Below are 17,656 nucleotides of genomic sequence, written 5' to 3'. Positions count from 1 at the left end.
TTTGAAATACAAGTAAATTATATGTTTGTATGAAAACTTTATCGAAAAACCCGAAAATCCGCAAAAACCCAAAATTCCGAAGAAACCCGAAAAAACCCGAAGTTGAAAAACCCGAGTTTTATTGGTTTGGTTTATAAATTTAAAAATTCGACACAAATGGTTTGGTCTGATATTTGAAAAATTCGAACCAACCTGGTCATAAACACACCAAATAGAAAGTAACAACTAGCAAAAGAGAAATCAATGATAATTCTTGTTTGCAAACTACTCTTAGCATTCAACAGGTAAAGTTGTTAGTAATTGAAGATACAAACATTCATCTTCTCAAATATCTTAAAATCATTTTGTGTTGTGATTTGCAGATTTGAGAAATGGAGGTTGGCTTAGCAATTGGTGGTGCATTTATCTCTTCAGCTTTGAATGTTCTTTTTGATGGGCTTGCACCTCGGGGTGAGCTGCTCAACATGTTTCAGAAGCATAAGAATGATGTTCGGATCTTAAAGAAGCTGAGAATGACTTTGCTTGGTCTTCAAGCTGTGCTAAGGGATGCAGAGAACAAGCAGACATCAAATCAATATGTCAGCCAGTGGCTTGATGAGTTTCGACATGCTGTCGACGGCGCTGAAAACTTAATGGAACAAGTCAATTATGAAGCTTTGAGGATTAAGGTTGAAGGTCAGCATCATAATCTTGCAGAAACAAGCAAAAAATAGCAAGTATGTGACCTTAACCTGTGCTTGAGTGATGATTTTTTCCTTAATTAATAAAGGAGAAGTTGGAAGACACTATTGAAACATTGAAGGATTTGTAAGAGCAAATTGGTGACCTTGCTTAAAGGAGAATTTTGGTTCGACGAAACAAGAAACTAGAACACCTTCAACTTCTTTGGTTGATGATTCTGATATCTTTGGTAGGCACAAGAAAATAGAGGATTTGATTGTTCGTTTATTGTCTGAAGATGCAAATGGAAAAAATCAGGTTATCGTTCCTATCGTTGGTATGGGCGGCGTGGGTAAGACAACACTTGCTAAAGCCGTTTACAATGATGAGAAAGTGAAAGATCATTATGATTTGAAAGCTTAGTTTTGTGTAATAACAAAAGGGTTACTTCAAGAAATTGACTTAAATATTGATGACAATCTTAATCCGCTACAAGTCAAGTTGAAGAAAAGCCTGAAGGAAAAGAAGTTTCTTGTTGTCCTTGATTATGTGTGGAATGATAACTATAACGAGTGGGATGACTTGACAAATCTTTTTGTACAAGGAGATTTGGGAAGTAAGATCATTGTAACTACACGTAAAAAGAATGTAGCCTCGATGATGGGTAGTGGAGCAATCAACGTGGGAACTCTGTCTAGTGAAGTCTCTTGGGCTTTATTCAAACGACATTCACTAGAAAATAGGGATTCTGAGGAGCATCCAAAATTTGAAGAGGTTGGAAGAAAAATTGCAGACAAGTGCAAAGGGTTGCCTTTAGCCCAAAAAATTGCAGACAAGTACAAAGGGTTGCCTTTAGATCTAAAGGCAGTTGGTGGTATTTTACGCTGCAAATCAGAGGTGGATGAGTGGAGAGACATTTTAAGAAGCGAAATTTGGAAGCTTCCAAGTTGTTTGAATGGTATATTACCAGCGTTGATGTTGAGCTACAATGATATTCCTGCATATTTGAAGCAATGTTTTGCTTATTGTGCAATATATCCCAAAGATTATCCATTATGCAAAGACCAAGTTATTCACTTGTGGATTGCAAATGGTCTTGTACAACAGTTTCGTTCAGGTAATCTATACTTTCTTGAGTTGAGATAGTTCCAGCGTATTCTGAAGGAGACAGAGAAATTCTTAATGCATGACCTTGTGAATGATTTGGCCCAAATTGCATCTTCAAAACTTTGTATTAGGTTGAAAGAGAATGAAGGATCTCATATGTTGGAACAAAGTCAGCATATGTCCTATTCCATAGGAACAGATGGTGAATTTGAGAAACTGAAACTACTCTCCAAATCACAGCAGCTGAGGAGATTGCTTCCGGTCAATACCTTTCTCTTATATCAGCTAAGCAAGAGGGTGTTGCATGACATATTGACAAGACGAACATCCTTAAGGGCATTATCATTGTTAGGTCATGAAATTGTGGAGTTGCCGGATGAATTGTTTATCAAATTAAAGCTCCTGAGAATTTTGTACCTTTCCTCGACAAAGATTAAAAAGTTGCCAGATTCCATTTGTGTATTGTATAACTTGGAGACACTTCTCTTGTCACACTGTTATTATCTTGAGGAGCTACCGCTGCAGATGGAGAAGTTAATTAACTTGCATCATCTTGAAATAAGCTACAGTTCTCTCTTGAAGATGCCTCTACATCTGAGCAAGTTGAAAAGTTTCCATGTGCTAGTGGGAGCCAAGTTTCTTCTAGGCGGATCGAGCATGGAAGATTTGGTGAACTGCATAACTTGTATGGATCTCTATCAAATTCAAGAGTTGCAAAATGTGGTTGATAGAAGGCAAGCTTTGAAGGCAAAGATGAGGGAGAAAATCATGTTGACAAGTTTTTTTGGGAGTGGAGTGGAAGTAGTACTGCGGACAATTCACAAACTGAAAGAGCCATACTTGATGAGCTACGCCCACATATAAACATAAAAAAAGTCGAAATCACCGGATATAGAGGGACAAAATTTCCGAATTGGCTAGCTGATCATTCGTTTTATAAGCTGGTGGTATTGTCTCTTTGCCACTGCAAGGATTGTGATTCCTTGCCAGCACAAGGGCAACTCCTTTGTCTGAAATTCCATTCCATTAAAGGGATGCATGGAATAACAGAGGTGAAGGAAGAATTCTATGGAAGTTCAGCCTCCAATAGGCCTTTTAACTCTCTTGAGAAGCTTGAATTTGAAGATATGCCAGAGTGGAAGCAATGGCACATACTAGGATGTGGCGAGTTCCCTGCACTTGAGAAGCTTTCAATTAAAAAATGTTCGGAATTGACGGGGAAGTTGCCTGAAAATCTTTGTTCTCTGAAAGAATTGAGAATTTCAGAATGTCCTGAACTCAGTTTGGATACATCCCAACTTGAGGGAATGAAGCAGATCGTTGAATTATATATTATTGGTTGTAACTCTCTGACCTCCTTACCTTTTAGCATTCTGCCGAGTACCTTGATGACAATACAGATAACTCGTTGCCAGAAATTGAAATTAGAGCATCCAGTTGGTGAGATGAGTTATTGTAATATGTTTCTGGAGGAATTGAGTCTGATAGAATGTGATATATCAACTGAGTTGCTCCCAAGAGCACGCAAATTGAGTGTTTCATATTGCCCCAAACTTACTAGGTTTATGATTCCTACTGCCCCTGAAGTGCTCACTTTGATGAGTTGTCAGAATCTTGAAAAACTTTCGGTTGCACGTGGGGAGGCTCAGATAACGTATTTGAATATTTTCGGATGTAGGAAGCTGAAGTGGCTGCCAGAAGGTATGCAGCAACTCCTTCCATCTCTTAAGACACTAGAACTGCAGTATTATGCAATCTGAAAACGTTAAGCATCCAAGATCTCTAAAGCCTCACCTCTCTTCATTATCTACACACTGCTTGTTTACCTCAAATTCAGTCAATGTTGAAAGAAGGGCAGCTTCCCTCCTCTCTTTCTGAGCTACATGGAACCATGATGAGCTCCATTCACTACATCTTTGGCACCTCACTTCGCTTCAAAGCCTAGACAACTATGGTTGCCATAATCTCCAATCACTTTCCGAATCAGCACTGCCCTCCTCCCTCTCTCAGCTGGCCATCTCTGATTGTCCTAATCTCCAATCACCTGCCCTCTTCCCCCTCTAAACTAACTATTTATGACTGCCCATTTCTCACACCACTACTAGAATTTGACAAGGGGGAATACTGGCCAAATATTGCTCATATTCCAAACATAGAGATCAATCATAAATACTTGTAATGATAAAAACAAATGGTGCTCTGAATAATGTAAGTTATTTTTTAGCCTGAGAAGCTTTTTATTTTTGTTTACTTCACATTGCTTTTTTGCTAATTCTTTTCCCTTTTTTTTAATATCTTGTCGACCAGTGTGGAGCGTCTATTGCTCAAACAACGTCTTCTGACGAAAAATTGCTCATATTTCCACCATAAATGTTGATCCTGCAATCAAAATAATAAGGGAAGCCTTTAGTCAGTTCGAAGGAAGACAGTGTAATGTAACCTTTCACAAAGGATTTGCTTACCTCATTGGGTCTGTCACCAAGAACGATAAGGAACCCCACGTATGGGGAGAATTCTCAAAGGGAGAACCTATAACGATTAAAACGAGTGGTGCTTTGATAGATGTAAGTTATTTTATTTCTTTAGTATCTTTTCATTATTGGTTAATTCTTTTTCAGTTAAATATTCTTTTTGACTAGTGTGTATCATCTGTTGCTTCTGTGAAATCAAGAAAATATAATTAGATTTGTAAAAGAAATCTTATTATCTCAATATATGTCAACATAATGCAATTCATTTATTCTTGTGAAAAATCTCACTCGTCGTCTTAGTTGGCTATTAAGACTCACTTTTCTTGCTTATTAACCTACTAGACTTCGGGCACGTGCGTTGCACGTGTATCTCAAATAAAAATCAATAAAAAAATAAATGAAAAAGTATATAATAAACTATTAGGAGAACATGATGTTTTTTTCGAGTGTTCTCTCGATATTTTCGATCTACTGCACATTAGATAAGTCTCAAAAGCTTACCCATTTATAAGCAATTAAATGTACAGACAATCATCAAGAAGTAAAATTTCCAAAAAAGACACATCAAGTTAAAGAATTAAAAAGGGAAAATGTGACGTTACATAAAGTCTTCTTGTATCCTTAATGTGTGTCGTTACAAATGTAACTACTTCCTTAAAAACTTTAAGATATACCCAGACTTAAATTTACAGGCTTACAACTACTATCCATCACTGTTAGACAAGACTTGGAGTTGCTGCATTTGTTGAAGAAAATGTGATATTTTGCTAGCAAACAGCTGCAATTTCAATTTATTATTAATAGTTTAAAAGTTTATAACATGATTTCTCTTCTGCGGGAAACTATGCGTAGAGAGTTTCAAAGAGAGTTGATCATCATTCAGCATCAAACCATATGTGTACAACAACATTCAATTTTTTGATATGTGTGATTATACCTTTCAAACTATTTATTTTACCTATTAAAAAAAATTAGAAAGTTATCATTCAAATGAAGTTAGCAAATCAAACGGAAAAATCTAGATTTAATAAGATTGTACCTGAAAATTAGAGACACTTTTGTACCAACTTAACAATGGAAGCTTGTGTTGAATGACTAATATTGAGTATGTTTATATAGTGCAGTCTTGAAGATTTGTTGATAAAATCTCTTTGATATTCCTGAATTACTTAACTTGACTCCTTTCAACTTCTCATAATTAGCAAAATACGTTTCAACTTCTATATTAATTGAAACTTTATTAGTGTTCATCCTATTTGTTTCACACATAGTAATTGAATAGACTGCTGAACTTCTCATTTTGCTCCTCAAATATTACTATTTAATTAGATATTCAATTTATATTTGGGTAAAATATTTTATTACTTTTTAATTTATTATTGGGACAAAATAGTAATTCAACTTTACACTTTAGAGCTTCATGCTTATAATAATATATGTTCTCTCTCAAATCTTGTAGACTGACCATCATGAAAGTTCTGGTCATATCTCCACCATAGAAGTCGATTACATTCAATGATTAAAACGAATGGTGATAAAATTGTTTATATTTGTGTGGGAATACTGGAAAACGAAATCTAGTAAAATAGGAATTAAAATAATTTTCTCCACAAGATCTTGTTTTTTCCATTTCAGTGAGTTTAGATTTATGCACATATCAACTATTTAAACCTTTAATATAATTCAAAGATGTACAATACAGAAGGTTCATTTATATGTAAGCTGTTACCACTCTAGCTCAGTTTGTACAAGGGAAAGTTCTGCTGCAATTCTCTATTGAATATATTGTTGCTTGAATGTGATCTAAGTGTAAGTGAATAAAGATAGTTTCACAGTTTTGTCGCTAACCGTAATTAAATGTTCTATTAGTTTATGCTTTGAACTGTTTATACATAAATCTGTGTATTCATTAGAATGATGTATATCTTTAATTTGATTTTAGTGATGTTTAACATTAATTTCAGAATATAAAGTAATTATCTTTGATATTCTTCTACTGGGGTCAAAGGTTACAAAAGTTTTTTGATTGACATGAAATTTACTCCTAAATTTGCAGCCTCTTAGGGTGTGTTTGGTATGAAGGAAAAGGAAAATGCTTTCAATTTTCTGATGTTTGGTTGGGTAATATATTTTCCAAATCAACTCATTTTCCTAAAAAATTAAGGAAAACATTTTTCTTCCTACCAAACGCACCCTTAGTTCTGCTGACATTTCATAAAAGGTGTGACAAATTGTTTTTGTGTACAGTGGCTCTAAGCAGACAATAAATTCCTAATTCTGTTTAGTTCATCAAAGAATATATATCATGTAACTCAGAATATAACTTCCTACCAGAAGCAAACTCATGAACTTCACCATTAATTTCTACTGAACTGCATCCCGGTTCTTTCGCTATATGTTTCTCCTTCATTGATATCCTTTCATTCATAGCTTCATCAAACAACCCCGAGGCTGCGTACATATTTGCCATCAATACATAGCCACTGCTTTCATTTGGATCCAACTCAAGCAAATTCTCAGCTGACCATCTGGCCAACTCCACGTTCCCGTGGCTCCTACAAGCCGATAACAAAGAACCCCATATCACAGCATCAGGTTCCATTTTCATACTTCTTATAACCTCTTCTGCTTCTTCAACTAGTCCTGCTCGACCAAGAATATCGACCATACAACCATAATGCTTGATTGATGGTTCAATACCATATTCCATTTTCATTAATTGAAAGTAGTCTTTAGCTTTTTCTACCAATCCTGAGTGATTGCACGCGGTTAGTACACCGATGAAACTCACAGAATCCGGTTTCAGAATTGAGCATTGTAGCCTCGCAAATAGCTTAATCGCATCATCCTCAAATCCATTAGTAGCTAAGCCCAAAATCATAGAGTTCCAAGAAGACAGCCCTTTATTTGAGCTACTTACAAAAACATGCCATGCCATTTCAACGTTTGCACACTTGCAATACATGTCTATAATTGCAGTAACAACAATAACATTCAACTCCACATTGTTCTTCTTAACATACTTATAAATCCAATTCCCTTGTTCAAGTGCTCCCAAGTGTCCGCAAGCATTCAACAAGCTCACCAAAGTGAATTCACTAGGCTTAACATTTTCCTCTTGCATTGTGCTAAATAGTTCCAATGCTTCATTCCACTTGCCATTTCTAACAAAACCACTTATCATACTATTCCAAGAAACATCATTTCTAGTTGGCATTTTACTAAACAACCTCCAAGAATCATCGATTTCTCCCGATTTAGCTAGACCTATGATCATGGAATTCCAAGAAACAACATCCTCAATCTCATCCTCATCAAACAATTTCCTTGCTTCAACCAAAAAACCACAACTTGCATACATATACAACAGAGTATTTCTTATGAATGTGTCAAATTCTAGGCCTAGTTTCATGATTCTCCCATGAAGTTGAGCTCCATTTTTTGCAATACCACCTCGAGCATACGCCTTAAAAACCGAAGGATAAGTAAGCAAGTGTGGTTGTACTTGTGAATTGTTTAACATTTCAATGAAAAGATGAATTGCATATTGTGGAGTTGAACTCTCTGAGAAGCCTCTAATGATAGTATTCCAAGTGAAAGGATTTGGATTTTCTATGTGAGTGAAAACCAAGTTTGCATAGTTGATGTCACCGATAGGTGGAGACTTGGCTGAAAACGCAAGGACGCGGCTAGCTGCTATTTTATCCTTGATTAGACCACTTTTTATGAGATGAGCATGAATCTTTTTGAGGTCTGTCATAGTGGTACATTTGGTTTCTAACATATGAAGATAAGGTTGATCTAAGATGAACTTAGAAATGGAAGTTGATGAACAAACACTTGATGACATCTCTGTCTTTTTGTTGTTTTTGATGTCTAAGGAAGTGGAAAATTTATCAATAATGTGTAGAAAGAGAGCAATTTGTTAAGTACGAGGAGAGATGGCATAATAGATAAGGTATGTAGGGCCTATTTGTTCTCAACTCAATCACTAAATTAGTAGTTCATGACCCATACCAGCAATATAGTAGCAAACTTTTTTTAGACTAGTAAAAATGTAGGAAAATTAAATAGTTAGATTACAACAAGAAAATACTAAAATCACTAGCTTATTTATTAAAATCAAAATTAGTAAAAAAATGAATTTTATATACTCCTGTTTTCTTTTTCTTTTTCTTTTTTCTCATTTATTTAATTATTTTCCTCTTTTTTTCTTTTTTTTTTTGCTTTTAATTTTATTTTTCAATTTCTTTATTTCTTGTTCCTCGCCTTTTCTTTTTGTGGATTATTCTTTTGTTCTTTATTATTCTTTTTCCTTTTCCATTCATTTTTTCTCAAATAATAATATTATTTTTTGTTGCACCACAATTTAGTGTGTATATATATATATATATATATATATATATATATATATATATATATATATATATATATATATATATACTAAATTGTTATGGTATCATTGTCGTTGCTTCAATCCTTTGGTAAGACCTCCACAATCTAGAGTCTTTCACAAACGTTTTCACTTTGTTTTAAAGACTTAAAATTCAAGTCATGAAGTGAAGAGCAAAGAGTTGAAGATCTTCCTTCAAAGTAATATAAGGGAACTAAGTATACCCTAAGACTTGAGTTCATTTTTCAAAGGTATAAGGGAACTAAGTATTCCCTAAGAGTTTTGAACAAGAAAAAGGAACATTGATTCCACGAGAGCTTTCTAAAGCTAAAGTGTTGAGCAAATTATCTCAAACAAAGAAAGGAGTTATTTTAAAAGCATGAGCTAAACTACATTTTGGGAGTAGTATTAAGCACCGATGTAGGGATGAGAGTTCATGTAAACCACATAGCCATCATGGTATTAACGGGTCATACTTTTTAGATGATCACGTAAGTTAAGCTGGTGGATCCACTAAGTTAAGTAAGGATCTATACCGATGTCAATGTACAGGATGATCCTTGCCAGCGTGAGGTAAAACGTTGTATCATCACTTAGGCTCACAGTGATGGTTGTGAGTTAGAGAAGCTCCCACAGAAACTATATTACTTTTTATACAATTAAAGTTGAGTTTTTTATTGCATTTTCTTTAACGAACTAAGTTTCTTTTACAGTTTTATAAGGTTTTTTTTTTGTATATATAGCATGTGTATTATTGCTTTATAATGAGTTGAGTATCCATAATCGAGTACCATATCTTTGAGCTCAGTATTTAATCTCTGAGTTGAGTATCTTATTTTTGAGTATTCCTCGAGTTTCAAGTTTGAGAAAAGGTAAGTATGTTTCAATCTTTCATTCAAGCATCAAGCTTATGATATGTTTTAGAAGTCCCCTCACATGCTCGTACATTTCACTTACTAAGCCAATTGACCTGCATCTTCTCATGATGCAAACACAAGTACATAGGATCATCAACAGGAGTTTCGTTGTACATCCGAGAATTTGAGTTAGTTATGGTGAGCCTCTTTGTCTTGGAGGATTTCATTTACTTTTCAGTTTAATTAGGAGGTCGTGGGTCTTGTCCCAACTTCCATCTTTATCAGTTAGATGCTACATAGATAGTCAGTTTAGTTAAGAAGTCTATACTATTCATTTCTTTATTAAATGTTTTAAAGACTAAAGTTGCCTATTTTATGGCGAGTTGAATAATTTATTTTTATTAAAAGTTTTCACTTGACTTAAAGTTTTGTATTGTAGTTCATGAATCTCTATTCAGTTTTAAAGCTTTGTATGCTTGAGCAAGTCTTCAACTTGTAGTCTGTCAGAATTTTTTCTTTTTTTCAATGATTATTTTTTAATAAAATAATACCTAAAATGTTACTACCAAATACATTGATTCTAATTTTGTAAATTTTCAAAAAATTATAATATTTGGTGATTTAGTTTGAATAGTGGCTTACTTTGGTCAAAAAATCTGATACCATCCAATATAGTTATAATAATAAGTAGGGGTATACAAAATCAAAACGAAAATTGAATCAAACCGCAAATTGAGTCAAACCGAAAAAAAAAACCCGGCTAGTGGTTTAATTTGACTTTGTTTGGTGTTGAAATAAAAACCCCGACTATATTTGGGTTGATTTAATTTCAACTAAAAAAAGAAAGAAACCCGAGACCAAACTAACCTTACATTATATATATATATATATATATATATATAAAATTTTAACATTTTATTTTATACGTAAAAATACTTACTTTGATAAAAATTTTAAATATCTCTTATACATTTTTTGTAGTTCTTATCTTTTAATATACTAGTCTCTAAACATGTGTGTTGCACGTGTATTTCATGTTAATGACTACAACTTTTTAAAATTAACATAATTTTATTTCTTAACCCTTCCAAATAGATCATTGTTTTCTATTGCATTTTCTTAACCATTTGCTTAAAGACATGGGTATTTTCTTTTAAAAAAAATGATAAAATGATAGACATAACTGTGTTATTTCGAATAGATCATGCAAATCATTTTATTGGAATTCTATTGAAGCTTTAGACACTTTTTCAAAAAATAACATATACCTTCTAATTAAGAAGAGAATGAAAGAGACATCAATATTCTCTTTGCATAACTAAAGTAGAAACACTCTATTTATAATGTTTATTGATTTGGTAATGACAGGTAATTTTAACTTACAAGAAATAAGAAACTAAAAGTATATGGAGAACATCAGAATTTGTAAATATAAAGATACTATTTGCTAATATAGTAAAAGATTTATAATTTCATCGATAGTTCCACATAAATATTGTATATCTTCAAATCAATCAATATTGTTGAATGTATTTCTATATATGAAAGAAACTTATCGCGCGGAATTCTTATTCCTACTTCTGACTTCTATGCATGCTTCCTTACTGTTTTTTTCCTGCATAACAAAGAAGGAAAACAAAAAATGAGTATATTACATAAAAATTGCTAAAACATATTGAAATGTAAATCCTTTCTCCTTTTTTATACTTTTTTCTGGCTGGCATTGCTTTTTCAAGTTTAATTATTTATTGACCTTTTGAATTCACCATACTATTGACAAAGAGGTTAGGTGACGTAAATTTAATTAATGTAGTAGTAGTTTATGAAGAATTAATTTAATTTAATTTTTTTTAAGAAAGCGAAAGGTCTTATTTGAACATGACATTATTAAGAGCCCATATGAACAAGTTTCATATTTATTGCCATCTAAATGACTATCACTTTTTTCTTCTTCTCATTTACTAGTTTTTCCTAAATCTTTGTTATTTGCTTTATGATTCTTTAAATCCCTTTGTAGAATATATATATATATATATATATATATATATATATATATATATATATATATATAATTGTTGTTTGGTGTTTTATGACTTAAATGTATTATAAATTTTTTTAATTAACATAGGGGTAAAATTGTAATTTAACATTAATAATGCATAATACGAACAATTAAAATTCATTTGAATCTCGAAATAAATATTAAATGAAAAAAATAATATTTTAAATAATTTTAAGAAAATAAATTAAATTAGATATTTTAGTTAAGAATTATTCTAAAGAAGTGCAAAAGTCATCAACATTTTTATTAAAATAATATACTTTAATATTTAAATTAAATAGATAAATATTTTTATAACATTTTAATTTATAATAATGGTAAAATAATAATTCAACTTTTAACTTTTTTGGTTCTCTTAAAATAATATATAATATAATATAATGATTTATTTCATGTTTGAAAGTTATAATTCTTAATGATCTATTAAAGATTATAGTCCATATATGTTGGTAATTATAATAAAGTTTAAATAAAAATCGAACTAATATTAATTCAAAAAGAAAATCAATTCAACACTAAGAATAACAATAATATTGAAGATTTATTTTTTAGTTTAGCATAGATTTAGACTGTTTTACGAAAATATATATGTAAAAGAAAAAATGACTAAGTTATGAAAAATCAATTAATCTTATGATTTAAGAAAAATTGGTTTTTTCAAATTAACAAAGTCGCCACTTGATTTTAAGCAAAAACCAAGAAAAACTTAAAATTATTTTTCAAAAGATTTAAAACATATAAAAATCAATTGAAAATGGTTCAAAGTTCAAATATACATTCCGAGAAGGTGTGAGACCCTCGGAATGTCCGCTAACTCGCGGTTGACTGGCGATTTGACTAAACATGACTTTGACTTGAATTTACCAACTTTTCCAACTAAAGTTTATTTTTTATCATTTTGTTTACTTAAAATTATTATTATTTTTTAATTAATTAATTTAGTGCAAAGAAAGGGATTATTTTAAAGGGAGTAACCGAAGGTGGTTGATTAGAATAATAATAAAATAAGGTAAAGTGACTTGTATAAAAATAATTTTTTAGGTATATATTTATATAATTCTTTTTACTTATTTATCATTAATTATCTCTTTTTTTACGGGAAAATAACTAAGGGAATAACCTAAAGGGATGAACTTAAGGGTCGACAAAGATCAAGAAGTAAAATAAAAAGTATGTAAAATTATATGTATAAGTAAATATATGTATAAATAAGAGGAATGACTATCATAGGAGAATAACTAAATCAAACCAAAATCACATAAAATAATGTATAAATTATAGGAACCACATATTATAAATACAAAATGACCTTTTATCCCTTTTAGAATTGAAATTACTAAAAATCCCTTAAAATTCAAGGAAGCGGGATACATCCAAATAGCACGGGATACATAAGTCCTGATACATCATATTTTGCATCTGCTGCTATTAATTAGGAGTAATTACCATGATTTTTGTTATTTGTAACTGAAATCACGTAATTAATGCTATATAACTTGTGTAACTGATTAGTAAATTCAAATTTTAAATCAGATGATCTTCATAAATCAAAATTATTCTTGTAAAAGTTGATCTGCATACTAAGAAATAAAAAAAAAAGGTTTGAAGATGAATATCTCAATTCTGCTGCGGCATTCTGGAATTTGGGTAAGCGATGTTAATTATGAAGGTTACAAAGTTCATGGTATTGTTGTTGGCCATTCCATTTCATTTGTGAATCTGAAAACGTTGATTTTATCAGAGCTTGAGATCGACACTGTTACAAAGGATATTGAAATACGATACATTGTCGAGGCAAGCTCATGTCCATTGAAAATCAAAAACGACATGGGTGTGAAACTTTATTTCGAAGTTAAAAAGAATGCATCTGGAATCGGCATGTATCCGCTTTGTATTGATACAACTGATAAAATTTTATAAATAACTAGATTCAACAGTGGTGCGTTTTCAATGTAACAGTAATGCTATATGAGTTTGTTTGTGTATGTGAAGTATCATATACATGCATATTATTGAAAATATGTTATATGTTACATGTAGATTGTCTTTTTAGTTATTCAAGTGTACAAAAAAATTGACTTGTTCAATTGTTTACTATATGATTCGTGTATACAGCCTTATGAGTTATAAATTTGATATATTATATTCAACAGTGTTGGGTTTCAATGTAACAGTAATTAAAGATGAGTTTATTTATGTATATTATGTATCAGATACATTCATGTGATTGAAAATATATTATATTTTTCGTGTATACCCCCTTATGAGTTATTCTAGTGTCCCAAAACTTGACTTGTTCAAATGTGTACTACATGTTTCGTGTGTACTGCCTTATGAACTATAATTTTGATGTATTACATTCTAGTGGTGCTTTGCACTGTAATATTAATCTGTGATTAGTTTGTTTATGTATATGATGTATCATATACATTCGTATAATTCAAGTTGCTAAATATGTAACTGCAATATTTGTACATGTATGTATTATAACTTATGTATCATATACATCATTTTTATAAAGTGAAAAATACTTAAAACTCAAACAATAATGTATCATACACATTAGATCTTAAGTGTCATATACTTCATTTTGTAAATTAACTGTCAAAAATATTTAAACTAAAACAATAAAATTTTGTACCTTAACGTTATAAAGCAACAACTGTGTCTAAAATAATAACTTGAAAGCACATAACATTAATAACTAACAAACTATTGTAATACCAATAAGCTTTTAAAAAAACACAAAAGATAATTGTCTTCAACACAAAACAACATAAAAACTTGTTCATCCTGTCTCAGCTAATTACTAATCTATGTTAACAATGTCATCTTCAGTTGGTGTTGTGAATTACCATCTCCAGATTTACACTCTTCCATAATATTTGTAAACTCACACGATGAAGAGAAAGAAGGAGACTAAAATGTTTGCCCTTAAAAAACTTAGAAAATCTGGTTAGAAAGAAGGAGACTCCTACAAAATATCAAATAGATATGGCTGCAAATTTGTACTTGAATTCAAATTTTGTTAAACTGCAAACGTGTGGAATGGGGAATTCAAATTAGACAATTATACACCTAAAACGTAGGGAAATAAAAAATAATATGGTAAATTTTAATTGGGGCTGTTAATGGGGAAGTGGGTAGCTTGAAAATAGGATTTTGTTTTAGTAAAGTAAAACTTGCCAATTGGGTGAAAAAAGGGTGGAAAATCCTTATGTATCTTTCATATTTTTTTAATTGGGGGAATAAGCGATTTTTGAAATTTTTATAATAAGTAGGGATAAATGGTTATTAAGATAATTAAAGGAGTGTAGTTAAGTAATTTTTCCTAAAATAATTAGTCAAATATCATGATAAATAAATAAGAAAGGGAGGAAACATCAAATTTGGGCCCTAGGCCCAAATTCTGCTGCTGCAATTTTTAGGGCCTTTGGACCTATTTTCTTTCCAAAGTCATGATACACTTTGAGTGTATATTCGATGTATACGCTGTGTATATTTCAACCAAAACTTTGTATTTTTGCGTTTTCCACTGCCTGGCGACGTTTTCCAACTATGTATGGTATATTCACACTGTATACCAGTGTATACAGATGGTATATCAACCTGTTTTTGAATTTTCGAGGCTGAAAAAATATTTTCCAGTGGTATATCTCTGCTTCTCTCAACCTGTATTTAGAAACTGGCCTTGTATGCATGTTTTTATCTGTATATCAAAGTATAAAATGGGTATAACAGCCTGTTTTTAAGCTTCGGGAGACCTGCAATTTAATTTCCAGAAATGTATTTTGCTGTTTTCGAGTTGTATACCAGGTTTTTCATGGGCTGGCTGACTCAGTTTGGGAAATTAAGCCTTCGTGGCTCGATTTTAAGGATGCAAAGGGAAAGAACCCATCGTAGACTCGGAGAGGGATCGTAGAACAAAACAAAAGAGGCAACATTAGAATATGAATTGAGGAAGCAGTTAAAACTTAAACTGAAAGTAAATCAAAACAATTTGCTAAAAACTTACTGATAAACCAAATTAAGAACAAAAGATCATTAAATCCCAACACACAGTAGGATTTTTAATAATGGAAATCAAGGACAAGGAACCTCCAAGGCATGTACCTGTGTACGCGCAAGTCTGACTAAATTTTTGACCATGATTAACACAAAGCCAAGGTACTATCGTCATTTTATACGGTACAAAATGAGTTTATCTATGCAACTATCATCAGCAGTAAAAAAAAAAGAGCAGTATACTTGAAAGCATCAAAAAATCAACTAATTATATAAAAACATATAAAAAATTTGTATCGCTTAAACATTATGAAAATCGGTTAAAGCTACTTTAAAACAACTTGAAAAACATTTAGAATTTTATAAAGTCAACTATTTCAAACTTGTTTGAAATTCAAGAAACTCGTGAATTAATTTCTACCAAAGAGGGTCAAAATTGGGTGTCAACATAGACAATTAAAATACATGATCTAATTTTACTTTCTTTTAATATTTAGTCATGTTACTAATACTTACTTAACTTATTTTAGCATGATTTGGTACTTTAAATCATATCATATTTTAGCATGATTTGGTACTTTAAAGCATATCATATTTTTTTGTTATTTTCTTGAGAAATAACTTAGATAGTTACATTTTGGTAGGACTAAAGAAAAATTTGAAGTACAAGTAAATTATATCTTTGTATGAATCTTTATCAAAAAAATCATAAAATTAAAAAAAAAACGAAAAAACTCGAGGTTGAAAAACCTGAGGTTGAAAAATCCGAGTTTTATTGGTTTGGTTTGGTTTGTAAATTCAAAAATCCGACACAAATGGATTGGTTTGATATTTTAAAAACCCGACCAACCCGATCATGTACACCCCCTAATAATAAGTGTTAATCATAGTTTCTATGTTGATTATATTATTCGTTGACTGGACTTTTAAGTATTTTCCAGAACTCTTTCACGTATTTGGAAATGAAAAAAAAAAGTCTTGATTCATCCCTGTATTTTATGATTTGGAGCTGATATACCATCCGTTTAAAAAGTGGTTCATATATGCCACTGCCTTTATAGAAATGACTCATATATGCCCTTTTATTTAACAAATTAAATTTTAATAAATTAAAAATCATTCTTTTGGATTTAATTTAAGAAAATGCCATGTAACTTTTAAAATACCCCACCTTTCAACATAACCACCTTCCCTTAATTTCTTTTATAGTTTTAGTGTTTTGCTAGTTCTAAAAAAAAACCCCAATTCTTTTTTCATATGATAATGATATACTCAATGTCATTCCTATGTTTTTGGGAGGGTGGTGTATGTCTATAAAGTCTTCGATCTCTTGTCATGACTCAAAAACTCGAGTCAAGATGACATATACTATAATTTATCACAAGGTAATTCAGTTTGTAACCTAGAACAAAAAATAACATGCATAAATGGAATAAACAACAATAATAATATATGCATGATATCATTCAAGGAGACGACAAAAAATATATATGAACAGAAGCCAATACATACAACCAAAAGAGATCCAACACAAAACCTAGTAGTAGCTACTATAAAGAGTACAAATTACAAAGGCATAATACATATATTGGATCCTAAACTTGGCTTCAAATTTTAACTTTGACTTCTGATTTTCTTAATGTACAAACAGACACTTTAACTATTCAACTTTTAAATAAATAAACACATGAGTCCTACATGACTCAATACACGTAGGACACCACGTAGGACAAAAAATGACATGTAGGACATGTGTGTCTATTTGTTCAACTTTCTACAAGTTTAAGTGCTTACTTGTGCACACCCAAAGTTGAAGGCCGTAAATGTAATTCGAAGCCAAGTTAAATGTCACATTTATGTATTATGCCAATTACAAAGGTAGACAAAAATATACAAACTTGTCTCAAATGCAAAAAACTAGCCAAACAACTATCACCAAAAGAGGCAAAGTGATCCAAGAAGTCAAAAGCTCACCCTTGCCTCTGAATACCTCAACAACTGACTCAATATCAATGTGGATGAATGGTGATCCAACCTGCATTACGAAAATAGATGTAGAGTGTAGTTTGAGTATCAAAACAACATGTACTCAGTAGGCATG

General features: G+C 31.4%; 1 protein-coding gene and 1 pseudogene across 2 annotated transcripts; one reads left to right on the top strand and one right to left on the bottom strand.

Annotated features, from left to right (window-relative positions):
* Nucleotides 1–313: 313 nt before the first annotated feature.
* LOC101259212 (putative disease resistance RPP13-like protein 1) lies at nt 314–4,520 on the top strand (annotated as a pseudogene).
* Nucleotides 3,882–8,633, bottom strand: LOC101259507 (pentatricopeptide repeat-containing protein At2g42920, chloroplastic). Of its 2 annotated transcripts, XM_010314929.4 has the most exons (2): nt 6,570–8,221; nt 3,882–4,146 (listed from the first exon to the last, which is right to left on the bottom strand). In XM_010314929.4, the coding sequence occupies exons 1-2, from the start codon at nt 8,086–8,088 to the stop codon at nt 4,121–4,123; spliced, it is 1,545 nt and encodes a 514-aa protein (XP_010313231.1). In that variant the 5' UTR covers nt 8,089–8,221; the 3' UTR covers nt 3,882–4,120. The 2 variants fall into 2 exon arrangements, with proteins under 2 accessions (XP_010313231.1, XP_004250888.1); XM_004250840.5 differs by lacking the exon at nt 3,882–4,146 and having other exon boundaries at nt 6,235–8,633.
* Nucleotides 8,634–17,656: the final 9,023 nt, after the last annotated feature.

Source organism: Solanum lycopersicum, chromosome 11, assembly GCF_036512215.1.
Source record: "Solanum lycopersicum chromosome 11, SLM_r2.1".
NCBI lineage: Eukaryota > Viridiplantae > Streptophyta > Magnoliopsida > Solanales > Solanaceae > Solanum > Solanum lycopersicum.
The sequence above is the reverse complement of the archived record's forward strand: the minus strand, read 5'-3'. Positions and strand labels throughout refer to the sequence as shown.

What these genes read in the sequence shown, in the direction of transcription:
- LOC101259507 (XM_004250840.5), bottom strand. Translation starts at nt 8,088, where the DNA reads ATGTCATCAAGTGTTTGTTCATCAACTTCCATTTCTAAGTTCATCTTA.